General features: G+C 41.6%; 1 protein-coding gene across 1 annotated transcript; it reads right to left on the bottom strand.

Annotated features, from left to right (window-relative positions):
• Nucleotides 1–1,115: 1,115 nt before the first annotated feature.
• LOC103475872 (uncharacterized) lies at nt 1,116–13,315 on the bottom strand. Its single transcript, XM_081615795.1, has 4 exons — nt 12,237–13,315; nt 6,678–9,831; nt 5,326–5,400; nt 1,116–4,073 (listed from the first exon to the last, which is right to left on the bottom strand). The coding sequence occupies exons 2-4, from the start codon at nt 9,749–9,751 to the stop codon at nt 3,830–3,832; spliced, it is 3,393 nt and encodes a 1,130-aa protein (XP_081471921.1). The 5' UTR covers nt 9,752–9,831; nt 12,237–13,315; the 3' UTR covers nt 1,116–3,829.
• Nucleotides 13,316–15,642: the final 2,327 nt, after the last annotated feature.

The following is a 15,642-nucleotide window of genomic DNA, read 5'->3' as shown; positions in this document are numbered from 1 at the left end:
CCCAACGCCATGAAAGATGCAGGTCTCTTAGTGGTAATTTATTTGTGGAGCTCTGACTAGGCTGCTTATATGCACCTCCAAGCACTCTGATTTTCTTATGTCTCATTGCGTCCTAATTATTCCCTGCAGTACAACACATGCTGTTATTGATCAGATCATTTTTTCCACTATCTGTCTGCAGCTCTGGCCGACAGATTCACCTTCAGGGAAACAACACGTCTCCACCATCCACTTTTGCAGTGATTGCATAATCAAAATATCTCTCTCTCTCTCTCTCTCTCTCTCTCTCTCTCTCTCTATATATATATATATATATATATATATATATATATATATATATATATATATATATATATATATATATATATATATATATATATAGTGTGTGTGTGTAACTTATAGGGCAAGAGCTTAACTCACTAATCTCTAATAAATAACTAAGTACATTTGTTGTTTACTGGGATATTTTCTTAATGTTTTTGTCTTCTGTGATTTTTTTTAAAGTAATGAAATACAATATATTGGCTTTATTATCCTTTGATTTACAGAAGTTAGATTTTTTTTTTTACAGCACGGTTTTTGTTTGAGTATCAAGGCTGCTAAGGTTTTCAGTTTTCAGTTCTCAAAACTGAAAAGTCTTTTTTCACAAAAACTGAACATATTTCATAAAATTAGTCTTCCGATTCACTGCACGCACTCTCAGTGGGGTGTAGCTTGCTGGCCGACCAATTAGGTGACACCATCTCCATTGCATCGGGCATTGGCACTTCTGGCTGTGTGAGCAGATGCCAAGTCCTGCTGGAAAATGAAGTCAGCGCCTCCACAGAACTTGTCAGCAACTTGATAAGTTGATAGCAGCAACAACTGCCATAAAGTACTTGTGATAAGTGGCGATGGGCTTTTTAAAACACTGCGGAGAGATTCTGGCCCACTCGTCTTTGCTGAATTGTTTGAATTCTGGAGGGAACACGAGCACGAGCCTGTTTTAAGGTCGCACCACTGAATCTCATTCAGGTTTAATCTGATTAAGATGCTCCCTTCTAGGGTTCTGGATGTGGGAACGCATGTGCCCCAGTATTCCTCTGTTTTTATCACACAAAGCTGTTTTTTTTCCCCCTTTACCTGAGTATCGAGCTGGATTAACCCAAAATTATACCTCAAACTGTAAAAACCTAACCCTTTTCTTTTAGCTTAAATGCTTAGAATTTAATTTCCTACACAGATAACGCTTCCCTCTGAGCTTTGAATTAGCAAGTAGAATGTGTGTTTTCAGTAGATAAGACTGATTCGTTTCTTAGTCCTTTGAGATACTTTAGTGGAGGTTATCAATCTCTTACGTTTTCTTTTATTGTGCCTTGTAGCAAACGAAATGCCTACTGAAGACTTTGTGCGATCGCGGTGAGCCCATGTCTCCCTCTTGTTCCATTGATATAGAGACTAATTTTCACTGTTATAATTCTTCTTTGGCATCTTTTTATTAAAGGACAGAGGCAACGCCTGCTTTCTGACTTCAGGAGCTAATACCAGCGTTGTTGCTCTCCTTTGTTTCTTCCAAGGTTTCACACTAATTTCACTCGTCCTGCTGCTTTAGCTGGAATATAATGTCAGTGAGTCTTTGTCCACGCTGCTCTTCAGGAGCGTGTTCCCGCGCTCATCACCGACCCGTCTGTGACTCATGCCTCACTGCAGCCTTTCTCGCGTCGTTGTTTTCCTCCGAAACCCTTTATGAACTTCAGATTGTTTGGGGATTTTGAGACCGTCGCACGATTGACAGAGACATAATGGAGATCTCTCTATTTTTCTGGGCCCCGTGGGGCCATTTTGCATCCGCGAAAATGGTCGAACGTGCCGAATCTTTATTAGAAATCGCACAACACCGGGGAGAAATCAACAGTCAGTGAAACAAAGCTCGTGTTCCTGACGTTTATTCTAAGGGGAACGAGATAATAGGTCAACTTTCAAGTCAGCTGTATTAATCTCAACAGTGCAAAGAGAACAGTCTTGTATAGAAAATTAGATATAGAAATCTGGGATTGGGGTTAGTCATCAAATACAACCAGGCATATTTAAATATTAACACTGAAAAGCAAAGCAAAGAAATCCTTATACCATTTTTGAGAAGTAGCTAAAGTCAGGCTCAAAATGAATTGCAAAACACTTATTTTACAGTTGAAACCAAAACACTGAATAAAAAAAGATATAACTTTTTTTTTTTTTTTCCCACTGTCTAAAGTTAAATCAGACCAAACTTCTCTTGGTAAAGATCAGATAGAATTACAAACATTATTTATACTTGTTATATTCCACAAGAATGAGCGAATATCTCAGAGATTTATTTATTAATGTCTTCAGTATAATTTTCAGATGCAGTTTCAAGCATCATGTTGTGGGACTGTTTTCGCTGCGTGAGAAAACCAGTCTACTATCCCAGTTCCACCAGTTCCACCAGGAGGAATCGGCCAGACTTCCAGCAAACCGTTACGAGAAGCTCGTGGGAAGCATCCCCAAAACACTTGACCAAAGTCATACAATTCAACGGCAACACTACCAAGTACTTAGGAAATCTATCTGAATTTCTGATTTCTTTTGAATATGTTAAAATTTACATCCCTGACATTTTGTTTCTCTCATCTCAACATGTCAATAAACAAATCTGAATAATTTTAGTAATTTTAACTGACCAAAAGAGAGAATATTTTTTTCTGACTTAACTTTAGATGATGAGAAATAGTGTTTTATTTTCTTTTTTTTAATTATTTTGTTTATCTAAGCTTCTGGTTTCAGTTGTAAGTGCTGACAACATGCATCAACCAGGGATACATTGAGTCAAAAAATACCCGACCACACATCGAGTGCAGGCCGCTCGATGTGTTTTTATATGTCGGCCGCAGGCCGACATATAAAAGTTGTCAGGCTGTGAACCACTCATGCTGGGTACAATACCCCTCAAGTTTACTTTCCATGTTGCAAAGGTACAACTAAAAGGAAATTTTTTATATATATTGTTTTTATTTGCTTTTTATGTGATAGACTGAAATGAAATTTTAAAAAATTGTTTAAAATCTGGGAAGTGCAACGCCCATTTCTATTCGGTGCGTCTAAGTCAAGACTTTTTGAACCACCGTTTTACTGCAGTGACAAATGCAAGGGTTTGGTGAAATGAGTGGAAACATTATTTAAAGTGATGACCTCATTTACGCAGCCAAGCTTTCAACACGTTTTCAACATTATTCGTAAGCCGTTTTGCCTCGGAACTGTTTATTTCTACTGAGATTAAATTACATGCATTTTAAGTCTAATTTATTACTTAGGTGATTTCTGAAGTTTTGCTGCTGTAGACTTTATTGTGGGTTATGAGAGTAATGGGTTGTACACAAATGCACTTTTTTGGGTTCAATTTACTTTTAGGTTTAAGTTTCTTTTTATATAACTCTGACCTTTATGTTGCTTTGTCACATAAAATCCAAATATTACGCTCTGAAGTTTGTTGCTGCAGTATGACGGAATTTGAATTTGAACATATTAAAGTAATATGAAAACTTGTATGTATGCTCTGAATAGCCCAGTGCAGCAGCTTTTAGAACAAACGTTTTTAGCGTTCTGCAAAATTCCACTGTGTTGTTTTGTTTTTCTGTTTTACCTTTAAACTTGTCTTGTTAAGAAAACTTCTAGAAAAAAAAGCTATGTTACCGTATCTCGTAAGTACTGGTTGACTAAAGGATAACCCAATCACCTACTGTCTCTTAGTAATGGGTAGCTGCCAGTTTTGTGGTTAGTTTTTATTACAATTATTCCAAACTGTAGTTCAGGGTGAACTCTTGCATGCTGGTCACATGCTGGTAATGCAGAGATCTATGGCAGACGATTTTTTTCTTGGAATCCACTTGAGCAGAGTCCTGCACAGCTTTTTGCTCTTCAACTTTGTCTTTGTGAGGTTCTTAAAGATGGCGTTTCGGAGGAGTCCGAGGTTTAAAGGCTCCGCCAGATGTGCGGGAAAACCGCTGCTGTCACCCGGTGAGTGATTCAGAACCTCCAAGAAGAGTCGCTCCTGCTGCCTGAAGTCGTACTCAACACTGGATGGAGACATGGCAAAAATAAAGAAGTTATTAATTAAACGTAACTTGAGTTAGTCTGTAGTCTGTATGTGCAACGTCTTTCCTTATCAGATTTTAGAAGTCTGTAGTTACTTTGGACATGAGCACATTTTCCAGCCTGGCACCCATATTCTTCTAAAGACACGTCTTATGTGAATATGCTCATGTCTGCCTCGGCCTCTTAGAGCCAGATGCCAACATGCAGCATTTAGCACTTCAACATCTCTTTCTCTCTAAAACACAAGCAGTTTTGAGAGTAAGTAGATCAAGGGACAGGTTTTGAATATTTGAAGACAGCTGTTATTGTCGGAACGAGGAGGAGAATACTTTAAGATTTAAGAACCTCACTTCACCTCCTTCCTGCTTCCCAATATCACTGGGGCAAATTGTTGAAGTTTTACCTTTTCTGCTGCCTACGCATGATGCAACATTTCTGCAAATGAGTGCAAACCAAGACAAGGCACAGATATGGGAAGTACAAAAAAAATAGAATGTTGAATCCTAAAACATTACGTGAGCAACAAATAAAAGCCAACATAATTCAAAACCATTCTGTGCATTGAGATTGAAGACCAAAGAGTCTTGACTCCGTCAGCAACATTTAAAGTTGATCCTTTACAATGAAAGAAACTTACAGATGTCGATAACTGTTCTTATCTTAATCCTGATCATAGTCTAAGAGTTTGCTTACAAATAATCACAGGAAATAATGAAATAGCAAAAACGTGGGGAAGTAATTACCGATGAAGTTCTCCTTTGCTTGCCGCACGGAGCTACTGTTTGCGTTTACTGATGTTTCCGAAGATTTGTGGTGTACACCGAGACAAAAACACACTACTCTCCTTCTGTATTATGAAATTAGACAAAGACGTCTCTCTCTCTCTCAACTGCAGTGGCAATGTTGAGCTTTTCATTATGTGTGATGCAAATCCATCACGCTTTCAGAGAAATGAGAAGCAGCAGGCGTATCCATAAATCGAATCCTTTAGCCAACCCCTCTCAACAAAGTCCATGTTTTTACGTTAACCCAAAGTGTTTGGATAGATGCTGCGTGTCAATCAAAGCCCATGTCTTCCTTTTCGACGTCGTCTCTACTTGAGCAAATGAAACACCAAGAAGCAGCACAAATTCTCTAAATTCATCAAAAACCAGAGGAGTGTATGTCACCTGCAAGTAAAAAAAACAGCAAATAAATGAACATGTCAGATCAATGATTTCGCTATTGCCTCACCTGTACACAATACAAGCAGTCTTCTGGCAGGTCGAGCAGTTTCTCAGGTCCAGTCCACTTTTATGACATCGCCGACTGAAACAAAAGCAAAAAATTACTTCCACGATGCTCATCTTCTCGGATAAACAGCTCAATCATCTTTGCACTTATATCCTCTCCTGAATCCATTCGGGCTGCTGCCGGCAGTGACGAGCTGCCTGGCGTGCGTTTCGTTAGACGCCCGTCTCTTATTAGGAGTCTGTTATTCTGAAAGATGACCTTAGAGGCAGTCACAACTTATTAACGCACGGCAGCCAGTGAGAGTGACTGACACAGACACTTTGCCAGAAGGGCGTTTTAATTCCCCTTATTTTTCCCAGAAGAGCCGGGTGGCTAAAATAAATCTCTGTGAGACGTGGCCCCTTGAATTGCCCAAGTAGGTTTCTGTCACACTCACACACGCACCCCCCCCCCCCCACCCCACACACACACACATACACACACACGCACACGCACACACACACACATACGCACACACACACACACACACACGCACACACACACACACACGCACACACACAGTCGCTGACCTGTTTGCAGGCTTTTAATGATGTCGCAGCCCCACATCATTGCACTAATAACCATGACTTATTATTATGCAATTGTCACCTCTAAAACACATTTATGTGATCTGTTATGTCATTGTTTTTTGCTTTTCTTTTTAGGTTTTGTTTTTTGCAATGACAAAGCACAGATTAGAGTCAACAATTTATAGTAATTTATTCAAATTCACAAAGGGAATAGATGCAGAAAGTGATGCTTCACCAATAACCTTTCTTTGGAATATATGAATTCAATTGGGTTTGTCCAGTTCAACTCAAGCCCACAGCTGTTATTCCAATGCATTGAAAAAAAAAGGCAATCAATCCCAGGATCAATGTGAAAAGATGTTTTATGAAAACGAACAAAAATACCTACAGCAAAACTTAAAAGTGGAAAAAAAAAAAAAGTCAAATTTCAAAACTTGGCCTTTTCGATTTCACAGAGGAAGACAATCAGCGACGGTCTGCCTCCGACCGTTAATTTTCTTTGTGAATAATCAACAGTTTCTTTATGTTTCTTAAAATAACTGACAGAAATGAACATAACATTTTTGAACTTGAAGTTGTCAAGGTAAGCCTGGTCTAGCTGTTAGTTTTAGCCTCTAGAACCAAATGTATAGATTAGCTGTGAGGGAGAACATTACTGGAAACTTTCTTAACTATCCCCCATTGATTGGGAACTTAACATGAGTCACAGAGTGATTCTGCTGTGCTACATACATGTTGCACAAGTCATTTCCCCAGCTGCCACGGTGAAGCACACAGACTTACAGGCTGCTGGGAGCGTTGCATGTCTCCAGGTCCTGAATGATGTTAAGCAGGGTGGTGATCCTGTCCTTGTTGGCCGCCAGGCTGGCCTCCACGGTCTTGAGCCTCTGCTCCAGGCCTGCAGACCTGCAGCACTGCGGGGAAGGCGGCAACAGCAGAGCCGCGTCGGACGGGTGGGAGTGAGACGGCCCGGTGCCCTCTGGGCCCGACTGAGGAGCAGCGGGGCTAAACCTTAAATCTGCTCTGCTTATTCCCTCCACCTCTCTGGACCGGAGGGTGAAACTTGATTTAGCGAGCATTGCAGACGGCTGTAGGTCGAACTCCCGTTCAGGGCCTGTGTGTGCCGAGAGCCCTCCTTCGCTGGTGAATGATGCTGGCACGCTGACAGAACGTTCTGGACTTATGTGTGTTTGCCTTCGTAATGTAATATCGAAATTGGAATTTTGGCAGTCGGCAGCAGACTGGGTGATGTGTTTCACCTCTGTGTTTGTTTGCTTGATATTGGGCTCACAGTTAGTTTGCGTTGCGACCGGGGGCGATGAATAACCGAGATGCTTCTGCCCATCCGCGTTGGATTCAAACGCACTATTTGCACGGCTGGCTGCTGCACCCAAGGCAAACTGTTGTGCATTCGACTTGGGGTGCCTGGCTGCCTGGCCCAGTGGGTTTGTGGCGCTGTGTCCCTCGTAGCCTGCTGGTGTGCATCCTTTATAATGTTTAAGTCTTTGTTTCGCTCTGTCCAGACAACCCTGCGGAAGGAAGGTGCTTGACTTAATTGGGGAAAAGCAATTCTGAGGGTTAGTGACCCGTGAATTGTTATGCTCTTCAGACTTGTGCACCGCTAATTCACTGACAGCACGGTCGATGCATTTGTTTTTATTACGTTGTAATTCCACTGCGTGGCCAATGGTAGGATTAGTGTGGTAGCTTTCAGTTTCACTTCCTCCCTCGGCGGTTTCCAACATATTTGGCGACTTGACCGGCGGAGTTGCTGCGGAGCTGCTCTGCTGGTGGGTAACGACGCCACAAACACGAGGTTTATTACTGTTTCGACTGCTGATGTCTGGTGCTTGTGTGCGATGAGCTTGGTTTTTGTCGTGTGCATCGCCGTTCCTTAGCACCTCGGTTGCGTCCGTCAACTGGAGCAAACACGCACCGGATGCGGCGACGTCATCTCCTCTTTCTCCGCCCAGAGACGGCAGAGAACTGTTCAGGGATGCGACTTGTCTCACCTCAGTTTTGACGGTCGTATTTTTATATACGGTGCAACGACCAGCAGCGGAGCTCGGGAGAGCTGCGTGGGATTCACCTTTTGCTTCCGGAGACTTAGACGCGCCAGATATTGTGCGTGCAGAGGATGCGGAAATATGCAGCGCAGTTTCAGAGTCTGAGGAGTTAGACTGAGCCGGGTGGATTTGCGGAGCCACGGCTTTGTCTGTGCTGCCTCTACATGTAATTTGATCTGGATTGACTTTATAATTCGAAGAGATCTTCGGGACAGCGGCACTTAGGAGCGAATGCGACGCAGGTTTCTGAGGCGGATTAGCAAAAGCAGGGAATTGAGCTGCATTGTCAATAAGAGATATTTTAGCTGGCGATACGTCGGCGGCTCTTGACGGGGGCTTTTCCTGGCATTTATCTAAATCAGATGAGGAGCTTACCATTGTGAGATGTGAAGAAGGGTCTGATTCAAGAATTTGTGCTTTGTGTGTTGAGCGCAAGGCTTCTGGCGCAGGACTGGCATTACTATGCGGACACATCCTCTCCAGATTAAAAGTTGCTTGTGCAACCGGACTGGATGTTCTTTGGGTTCCCATGGCTACAGTGTACAAAGATAAAGGTGGACACTCGGGCACGGCGTGCACAGAGACACATACATTTTGAGTAATATTATCTTGTAGGTAACGGTGAGGCGATGTCTTGAGGCGCTGAGGGGAAGCTTGAAAGGTTTTGGTTGCCGTGGCCATTTGAGGCATGGAGCAAAAACTTGAAAGGAGGGAGATTTTGTTGTCCTGGTTGGGTTTTGCGAAACAGTTTGTTGCCGAATTCTCCTGCCTGCTTTCAATTCTGGCTTTAGCAACCGTAACAGTTTTAGTGTGGAGAATGGCTTCCGGTTGGACGGATGCCACGTCGCTTGAAGCATGTAGAGATCCTGGACCAACTCTGGAATGCACCGGACATGCAGGGTGGGGTGTTCGTTGATATGTTATCTCTTCATTAATGTAATACAAGTGTGGGTTGCTTGCAATCTGCGTGTTTTTTACTCCGCTGCTCTGAGAGTTTAGCTGGTTTGGTTTCAGTGTATGCGGGAGTTTTAAATGTGTGGCTGTAAACAGAGATGCGAGGGCTGGCTTGGATGCCTTCTCCCCAAAGAGAGCTTCGGAAGCGGGGTCCCCCGGGAGGGCGCCTCTGGATATCACACACTGCTTCCCGCCACACTGGTTGCACGCCTTTTTCGACTGGTCTGCGCAAAGATGGCGGGAGACCGTTCCGCGAGAAGCCGCGGCCTTCGAGGGCTCCGCGTCGTCTTTGACTTCGATGATCCCGCCGATTGCCTCGGAATCCACCACGCTCCCGTTGATGTAACGGGTGGAAGACTTGAGTCTGGGTCTGCCGCTGCTGGCGGCGCCCGCAATGAGGGGATTGGTTTTAATTGCCCTGGCATAGCAGTACGTCCCACCACTTCTCTTCTGACAGCCGGCGACATCCTTTGAACCGACACCTCCGAGTGCTTTGAAAGTCACTTCCTTTTTGATCTTGGTTTCCTCAGTTTTCTGCCTTAAAATAGCCCTTTTCTCGTTGTCACTCTTCACGTGAAGCGATATGGCCCTGGTTTCCTTGGCGGCACATGTGTTAGATGTTTGAGTAACATTGTTTGAGACGCTATCAGGTAGCTGAACAAGTGGTCTGCTAATCCCAGGAGACGTCTGAATGCCGATGCTGCACTGTCCCCAAGTCTGCAGCAGCACTCCTCCGCTTCTGTCTCCTCCTGTCGTCTTCCAACTCCGCACCCCTACGGAGGCGGGGACACCCAACACCGGAACCGGCGTCGTCAGGTCAGCCGCTCGCCTCCCCATCCCTTTTTTTTTTTTTTGGCTCACTTAAAAGGTCTGAGAAGTCAAGGAAGGGACAGCGCTTTTCGCATCATTGTGTCCGTCTGAAAGAAAAAGAGGAACACGCGTTACAGTGAGAGACGCTCCAAAATTGTGGCGCAAAGAAAATCCACAAGCAAGCAGGATTATCTAGCACAATGCAAGAGTTAAAGCAGAGGCAAAAACAGCCTGGTTCAGTACAGCAGAAGCGATGGAAAGATTGAGCTGTCAAGAAATCAATTGCAGACTCGAGATAAGACAGAAATAACTGTGCACCCAGTTTTCAACATTTTTCATTAATAGCAGAAAATAAATAAGAAAGAGAAAATAACTTAAAGGTGATCAAAAAGAAAAGGGTTGACTGCTGTGCAAACAATTCATGTCCAGATGAACCGATCAGATTTATTTAGTTTTTATTTGGTCATTGATTTTGTAAAGTTTTGAACTGGTGATACAACTTTCTACTATTTCAGATATCTCCTTACTTGATCACAGTTAACTGAAAAAAGTCACTTTTATTAGATGGTATTCTTGAAAATGCTCCAATTTCCTGTCACTGAAAAGCTACATGAACAGCAAAATCATCCAGGCGATGGGACAGAGGTAATATTAAATGAAGCAAAACTAACAGCATTTATCCTTCACCTGTTACCAAGACAGATAATCAATCAGTCAGTATCTTTCTTAGCCTTTTTTTTTCAAACTCTAAGATGTACTTGAAGTAGGACAATATTTTTCTTTAACAATTCAAAATAGTTGTGAAAACTGTTCAAAAAATAAATGGCAGCTGTGAATGAGTTAACATTTAGGAGAAAACAAATATCCAATGTCCTATCTTGAAAGGTTAAAATATTTATTGTGGCTCTAATTGAAACTGTAGCAGCCACTCGCTCATGAATAAATATGACTATTTACGTCAGAATAAGAGCCGACATTGTGTGTGCGTGTGTGTGTGTGCAAGAGAGAGAGTGAGAAAGAGAAAGAGAGAGAGAGAGAGAGAGAGAAAGAGAGCAGTTGCTGTTACACATCTCTGTGATTTAAACAAATTCACTATTATGTTAAAATAACAAACATGATTGTGGAGGATGGATTTTAATAGATTAGATAATCTTCAGACCTTTTATGAATATTTACCCGGTTAAGTGAATTTACCGAGGTTATCGTTTCTCTTACAATGGCCGGTTTTCACAGTGAATTAAAAAAATACGGTGATATTATCACTGCAGCTTGGCTGCACTTGTGTAATGTATGGTTTTATCACAGATCGGAAAAACAGTTGAGAGTTTTTTATTCACAAACTTCGAGCGGTATTACCGGGCTTGTTTCTCGCAGTTTCGACCATGAGAGCATCAGTAAATGTCCATATTTTTCAAAAACATACAAATGTATTTTTTATTTTGGTGATTATTATTATTATTATTTTTTTTATATCTTTATTTATACAAGTTGTCTCATTGAGATCCAAGGATCCAGGTCTCTCATTTACAAGAGAAGAGGCCTGTTTCAATAAAACAAAAACAATTTACAAACAGCAACAATACAGTTAGTTAAGAAATGTGACTCAGTTAAATAAGCTAATAAAATGAGAGGTAGAAACAAGAACCAAGTTTCATAAGAAAACAGTTACTGGAATGAAAACTACAAATTATGGTGATGACGTTTTAAGTCCATCCCTGTATCTGATTAATGGATCAGAGCCGGTCAAGCAAACAAAAGCATCCAATTCCAGGTCAGCAGTGACTTTCTTGATGCAGCACTTCTATTATTATGTATTAGTAAGAACCCACACCACAAATTTAATGCAGACCAGAATTCAAACTGTGACTTCTGGGATGCAGTTCCCTTCACATCTTTTGTCACTGTTTTTTTTTTTTTTGTTGCTTTTTTTGTTTTGTTATCATATCCATGTGCCAGTATTCTCATGTCATTTTTTTTTATCTGTACCACAGTTTGGCAACAAGACAGCAATGTGGGAATTTTGGCAGCAAAGCAGCCTTTTTATTTATCCATGAAAAAGCATCCAGTCTAAAAGTGTGTGTATGCGCGTTTTTGCTTTCAAGTGTTGATTTATGACAAATTCTTTATGCAAACACATTCTGACATCCCTTCCCTCCTCTTCTTCTCCTTTGACGACTTTCCTGCACACACACACACACACACACGCACACACACACACACGTTTGAAACTGCAAGAAGAGCATTTAGTCAGCTATACCAGGAGGGACTATTATTTTGGATCGTTGTGTTTAATGTTACTTGAGCTCAGTCAAGTGACCTATGTCTTCCTGCACAGTCTAATGATAAGTGACAACTGTCATGTTCTGTTAATACTTCATTAAATCCCCCTTTGCAGAGCTAAATAAAACAGGCAACAACAACAACAAAAAAAGAAGAAGAAGAAAAAAGCCACGGGACATTTTATAACAACTGTTTACCGCAAATTTATGGTTACTCTGACTCCCTCTCTTACCTGAATATTGATGCAGTCCAGCTTCAAGTTTGCATTACTCCAAGTTTCTGTAGGTTCCCAAGGATTGGAGAGACTTTATCCTTGTAATGTCAGTTCTTAGAAATTCCAAACTCTGGACTCAGTATGCAGTCGGTTCGGCCGAGCAGTGCCTCTTAATAATAAGGTTTCCACTCCATCGCCTGAAGTCTGAACTCATCTACCGTTTATTGATCCAACATACAGCTGAGCCGTGTCCTGTTTTGGTTCTGCTGCTCCTTGCAAACCCCCATTGTCAGAACATGGCAATCTGCTACACTGGGCTGCAGCCTCCTTCTCTGTCCTACTCTCTGTCTTGTCCTTTGTCAACCCCTAACCCCCTCTCTTTCACTCTCTCCTTCTTTCACCCCTTTCTTTCTGCCACTATCCTCCTTCCCAGCACGCGTGCGTCCTGGTCTACAGCTGGGCGAAGAGAGAGCAAAGAGAGAGAACGAAAACCAGACAGGAGAGGGAGGCAGTGACTTGCATCAGCAGAGTAGGGAGCGTCTGTAAATTACCTTGCAATTTAAATGACGCATAAAATGGAAGTGGCAATAGAAAAAATAAATAAATGGAAAACAACACGCAGCACCTTGAAAGATATGGGGGAAAAAAAGTTACATTGGTTGGACACCGTGTGGCAGTGGTGGTTTGTTTCTATCATGCACACAGATGAGGCTCACTTTCCCATTATCGCCGGTGTCAACAGTGTTCGGTTTCTCACGTCAGTCTCATCATTTGGCAGCAACCGCAGGTCGATTTAGTACATTTTCTCTGAACAAGTGTTTCTCTCACTCCATTAGAATGAGAGAAACAACATTTGTGAGAATACAGTGATTTCACCATAAAACATTGTCACGTTTGTTGCTGAGCAATCTTTAAGTACTTTCCACATATGAACATGTTCTGAATATTTATCTCAACTGCAGCTCCATATCTAAACAACATATTTTTATTTATTTTTATTTTTTTTAAACATATGTTTCACAGGGGAGAGGGCTGCACAGTGGCGCAGTTGGTAGAGCTGTTGCCTTGCAGCAAGAAGGCTCCGGGTTCGATTCCCGGCCCCCTGTGCACACGTGACCCACCCCCCCACCCCCCCCCCAGGCACCCCAGCCTCCCCCCATGGTCCAGAAACATGACCGTCAGGTTAATTGGTCTCTCTAAATTCTCCTTAGATCGTTGTGTGTCTCTGTGTTTAAAAAGTAAAAAAAAAAAAAATCAACAGGAACACTTTTGCAAGCAATGTATACACATGTAAGTCTAACAATAAAATAAATCTAAGCAATTATAATGGTGAATACCATTATTAAATACAAATTTAGATAATTAGTAAACAGCACTGAAAAATAAACCCAAAAAGTCCAAACGCTAGAAAAAAAAAAAAAACATTTTCTGAAACGGGAACAAATTCTACAAAGAAAATTGTAGAATTCTATACAGAAAATGTTTCATTTTCTCTCAGAAATTTGAGAGAAAAATGCAAATTCCAAAATAAAAATGTCCCTCACATGCATCAAAACCAAGTTCTACATTAAATACTTAATAAATTCAATTTTGGACCTCAATGTATCACTGCAACCAGTATCAAAATGACCTGCAAAAACTACACTATTCTTGCTGAATATGTTGGTTTAACAATGTTAGCTTTAAGTCTAAGTTGTTTTGTAAATCCCACAAAAAAAGAAAAAAAAAATATTTTTTTTTTATTTGCAGCCGTATAAATAACCTAAACCCAAATTGAAATGGTGTAGAACCGTTTCATTGAGCTAAGCAACCTGCTCTCACTGTATAGAGAAAAGGAACTTACACCTGAAAGCCAGAGATAAACTCATCCCGTGTTCTCTGGACCTGCTGTTATGACAAGGGAAACTGCTGCGTTTATATAATACACTCAAATAGCAGGGGGGGGTTTACAGCACTGCACACGCATCACTTTACTCATAGTGCTGTTAAATAGGTCTGTGAGCTTTACTGACGGTGCCGCGCGTTTAGTAGGCTGATCTTAAATTCCATTTCCGGATCCCCAGGGATCGCGAGGCCGACTTTCTGGGGGAGGAATTCAACCCCAAAGCTGCTGCGGGATGCGGGATGCGGGTTGCATTATGTGACATCAGCGGAAAAACGCCTTGAACGGCTGGCTTTATTGGCGCTGCAAAAGTTTCCCATGTCTGGCGCGTGTTCATTATTCATTCATTCATTCATTCATTCATTCATTCATTCATTCATTCATTCATTCATTCATGTGTTTCTTGAACGTTCTTCCTCGGCATCAGCACTCTGTCTCTTTTCCGTTCAGTTGGCTTTTAGAGCTTGTGGCTCCTTGTGCAGAGTGATGCGTTGTGGCTGCAGCAGCGGTGGCAGCACAGGCTGCTAATGAGGGGGTCCAGGTGGAGCTGAGAGCAGCAGATTTTTATTTTTCAGGTTAATTATGGAATGTTAACTGGAAACGGGGGCGAGTTCACACCTGCACACAGCAACACCAGCGGACATGGTCACAGAGTACCATGGTCCGTTGCGTGGTCCGTTGTTTCACGCATTCAGAATCGGCTTTAATTGTTAATGCATGGAATGCGACTTGTTAAGCAACACGTGAAAGGGCTGCAACACGTTTTCCGACGTTTTGTGAACCAAAATAGAACTTTTGTGCCGTAGTTCCCTCTTTGGTTTGTGACAGCGTTCCTGTTTTTATTAGTCCAGGAGGATGGAATTATTAGAAGTTCTCAATATCCAAAGCCTACAGATGTTTATTAGACTGAAGGTTAAACTGAAGATGAAGAAGGATTTAGTTGGGTTTTTTTTTCAGCATCATGATGAGTTTGGAAGAAGAACAGAATGGGTTCACCAGTGAAAAAAACAAGAAAGTTTTAGAAAGGTCCAGGCAGAGTCTAGTGCAAAGAGTTATTAGAAATCCTTGCTGGGGAAATCACCTCACCAGTCTGGTAGATTAGAAAAATTGTGCTTTGTCAAGATGTTGGCTGGTCATAGACTCTGGAAAAAAAAAGAAGAAGCACAAATGAAGAAAAAGTGTTTTTTGAATTAATTTTTCAGTTGAATCGTTCATGTGTCACATTGGTGGAAACATTTTCCACTTTTGAGAGTCAATTCATCAACTATTTGAAAAGTGACATAATGTTTTAATAGAGGCTATTAAGTTACTCTGAAACTTTAATGGTTTAATGGCACAAGAAAAAAATGGCATTTGATATTATTTTCAATTGAATGATATATTATTGACCACATACCTGAACTGATTAGTCATAATTCGAACAAATGAGATTTGTAAATATCAACAGCTTCTCCTGCAACTGTTTCTACAATAGAAAGCCTGCAATTTAACAAATCAACCACTGAGGGGCAGCATCAGCAAGGTCTTATAATCGCTTCATTT

The sequence above is a fragment of the Poecilia reticulata genome, chromosome 14 (genome assembly GCF_904066995.2).
Source record: "Poecilia reticulata chromosome 14, P_reticulata-male-v2, whole genome shotgun sequence".
In the NCBI taxonomy this organism is placed as follows: domain Eukaryota; kingdom Metazoa; phylum Chordata; class Actinopteri; order Cyprinodontiformes; family Poeciliidae; genus Poecilia; species Poecilia reticulata.
The sequence above is the reverse complement of the archived record's forward strand: the minus strand, read 5'-3'. Positions and strand labels throughout refer to the sequence as shown.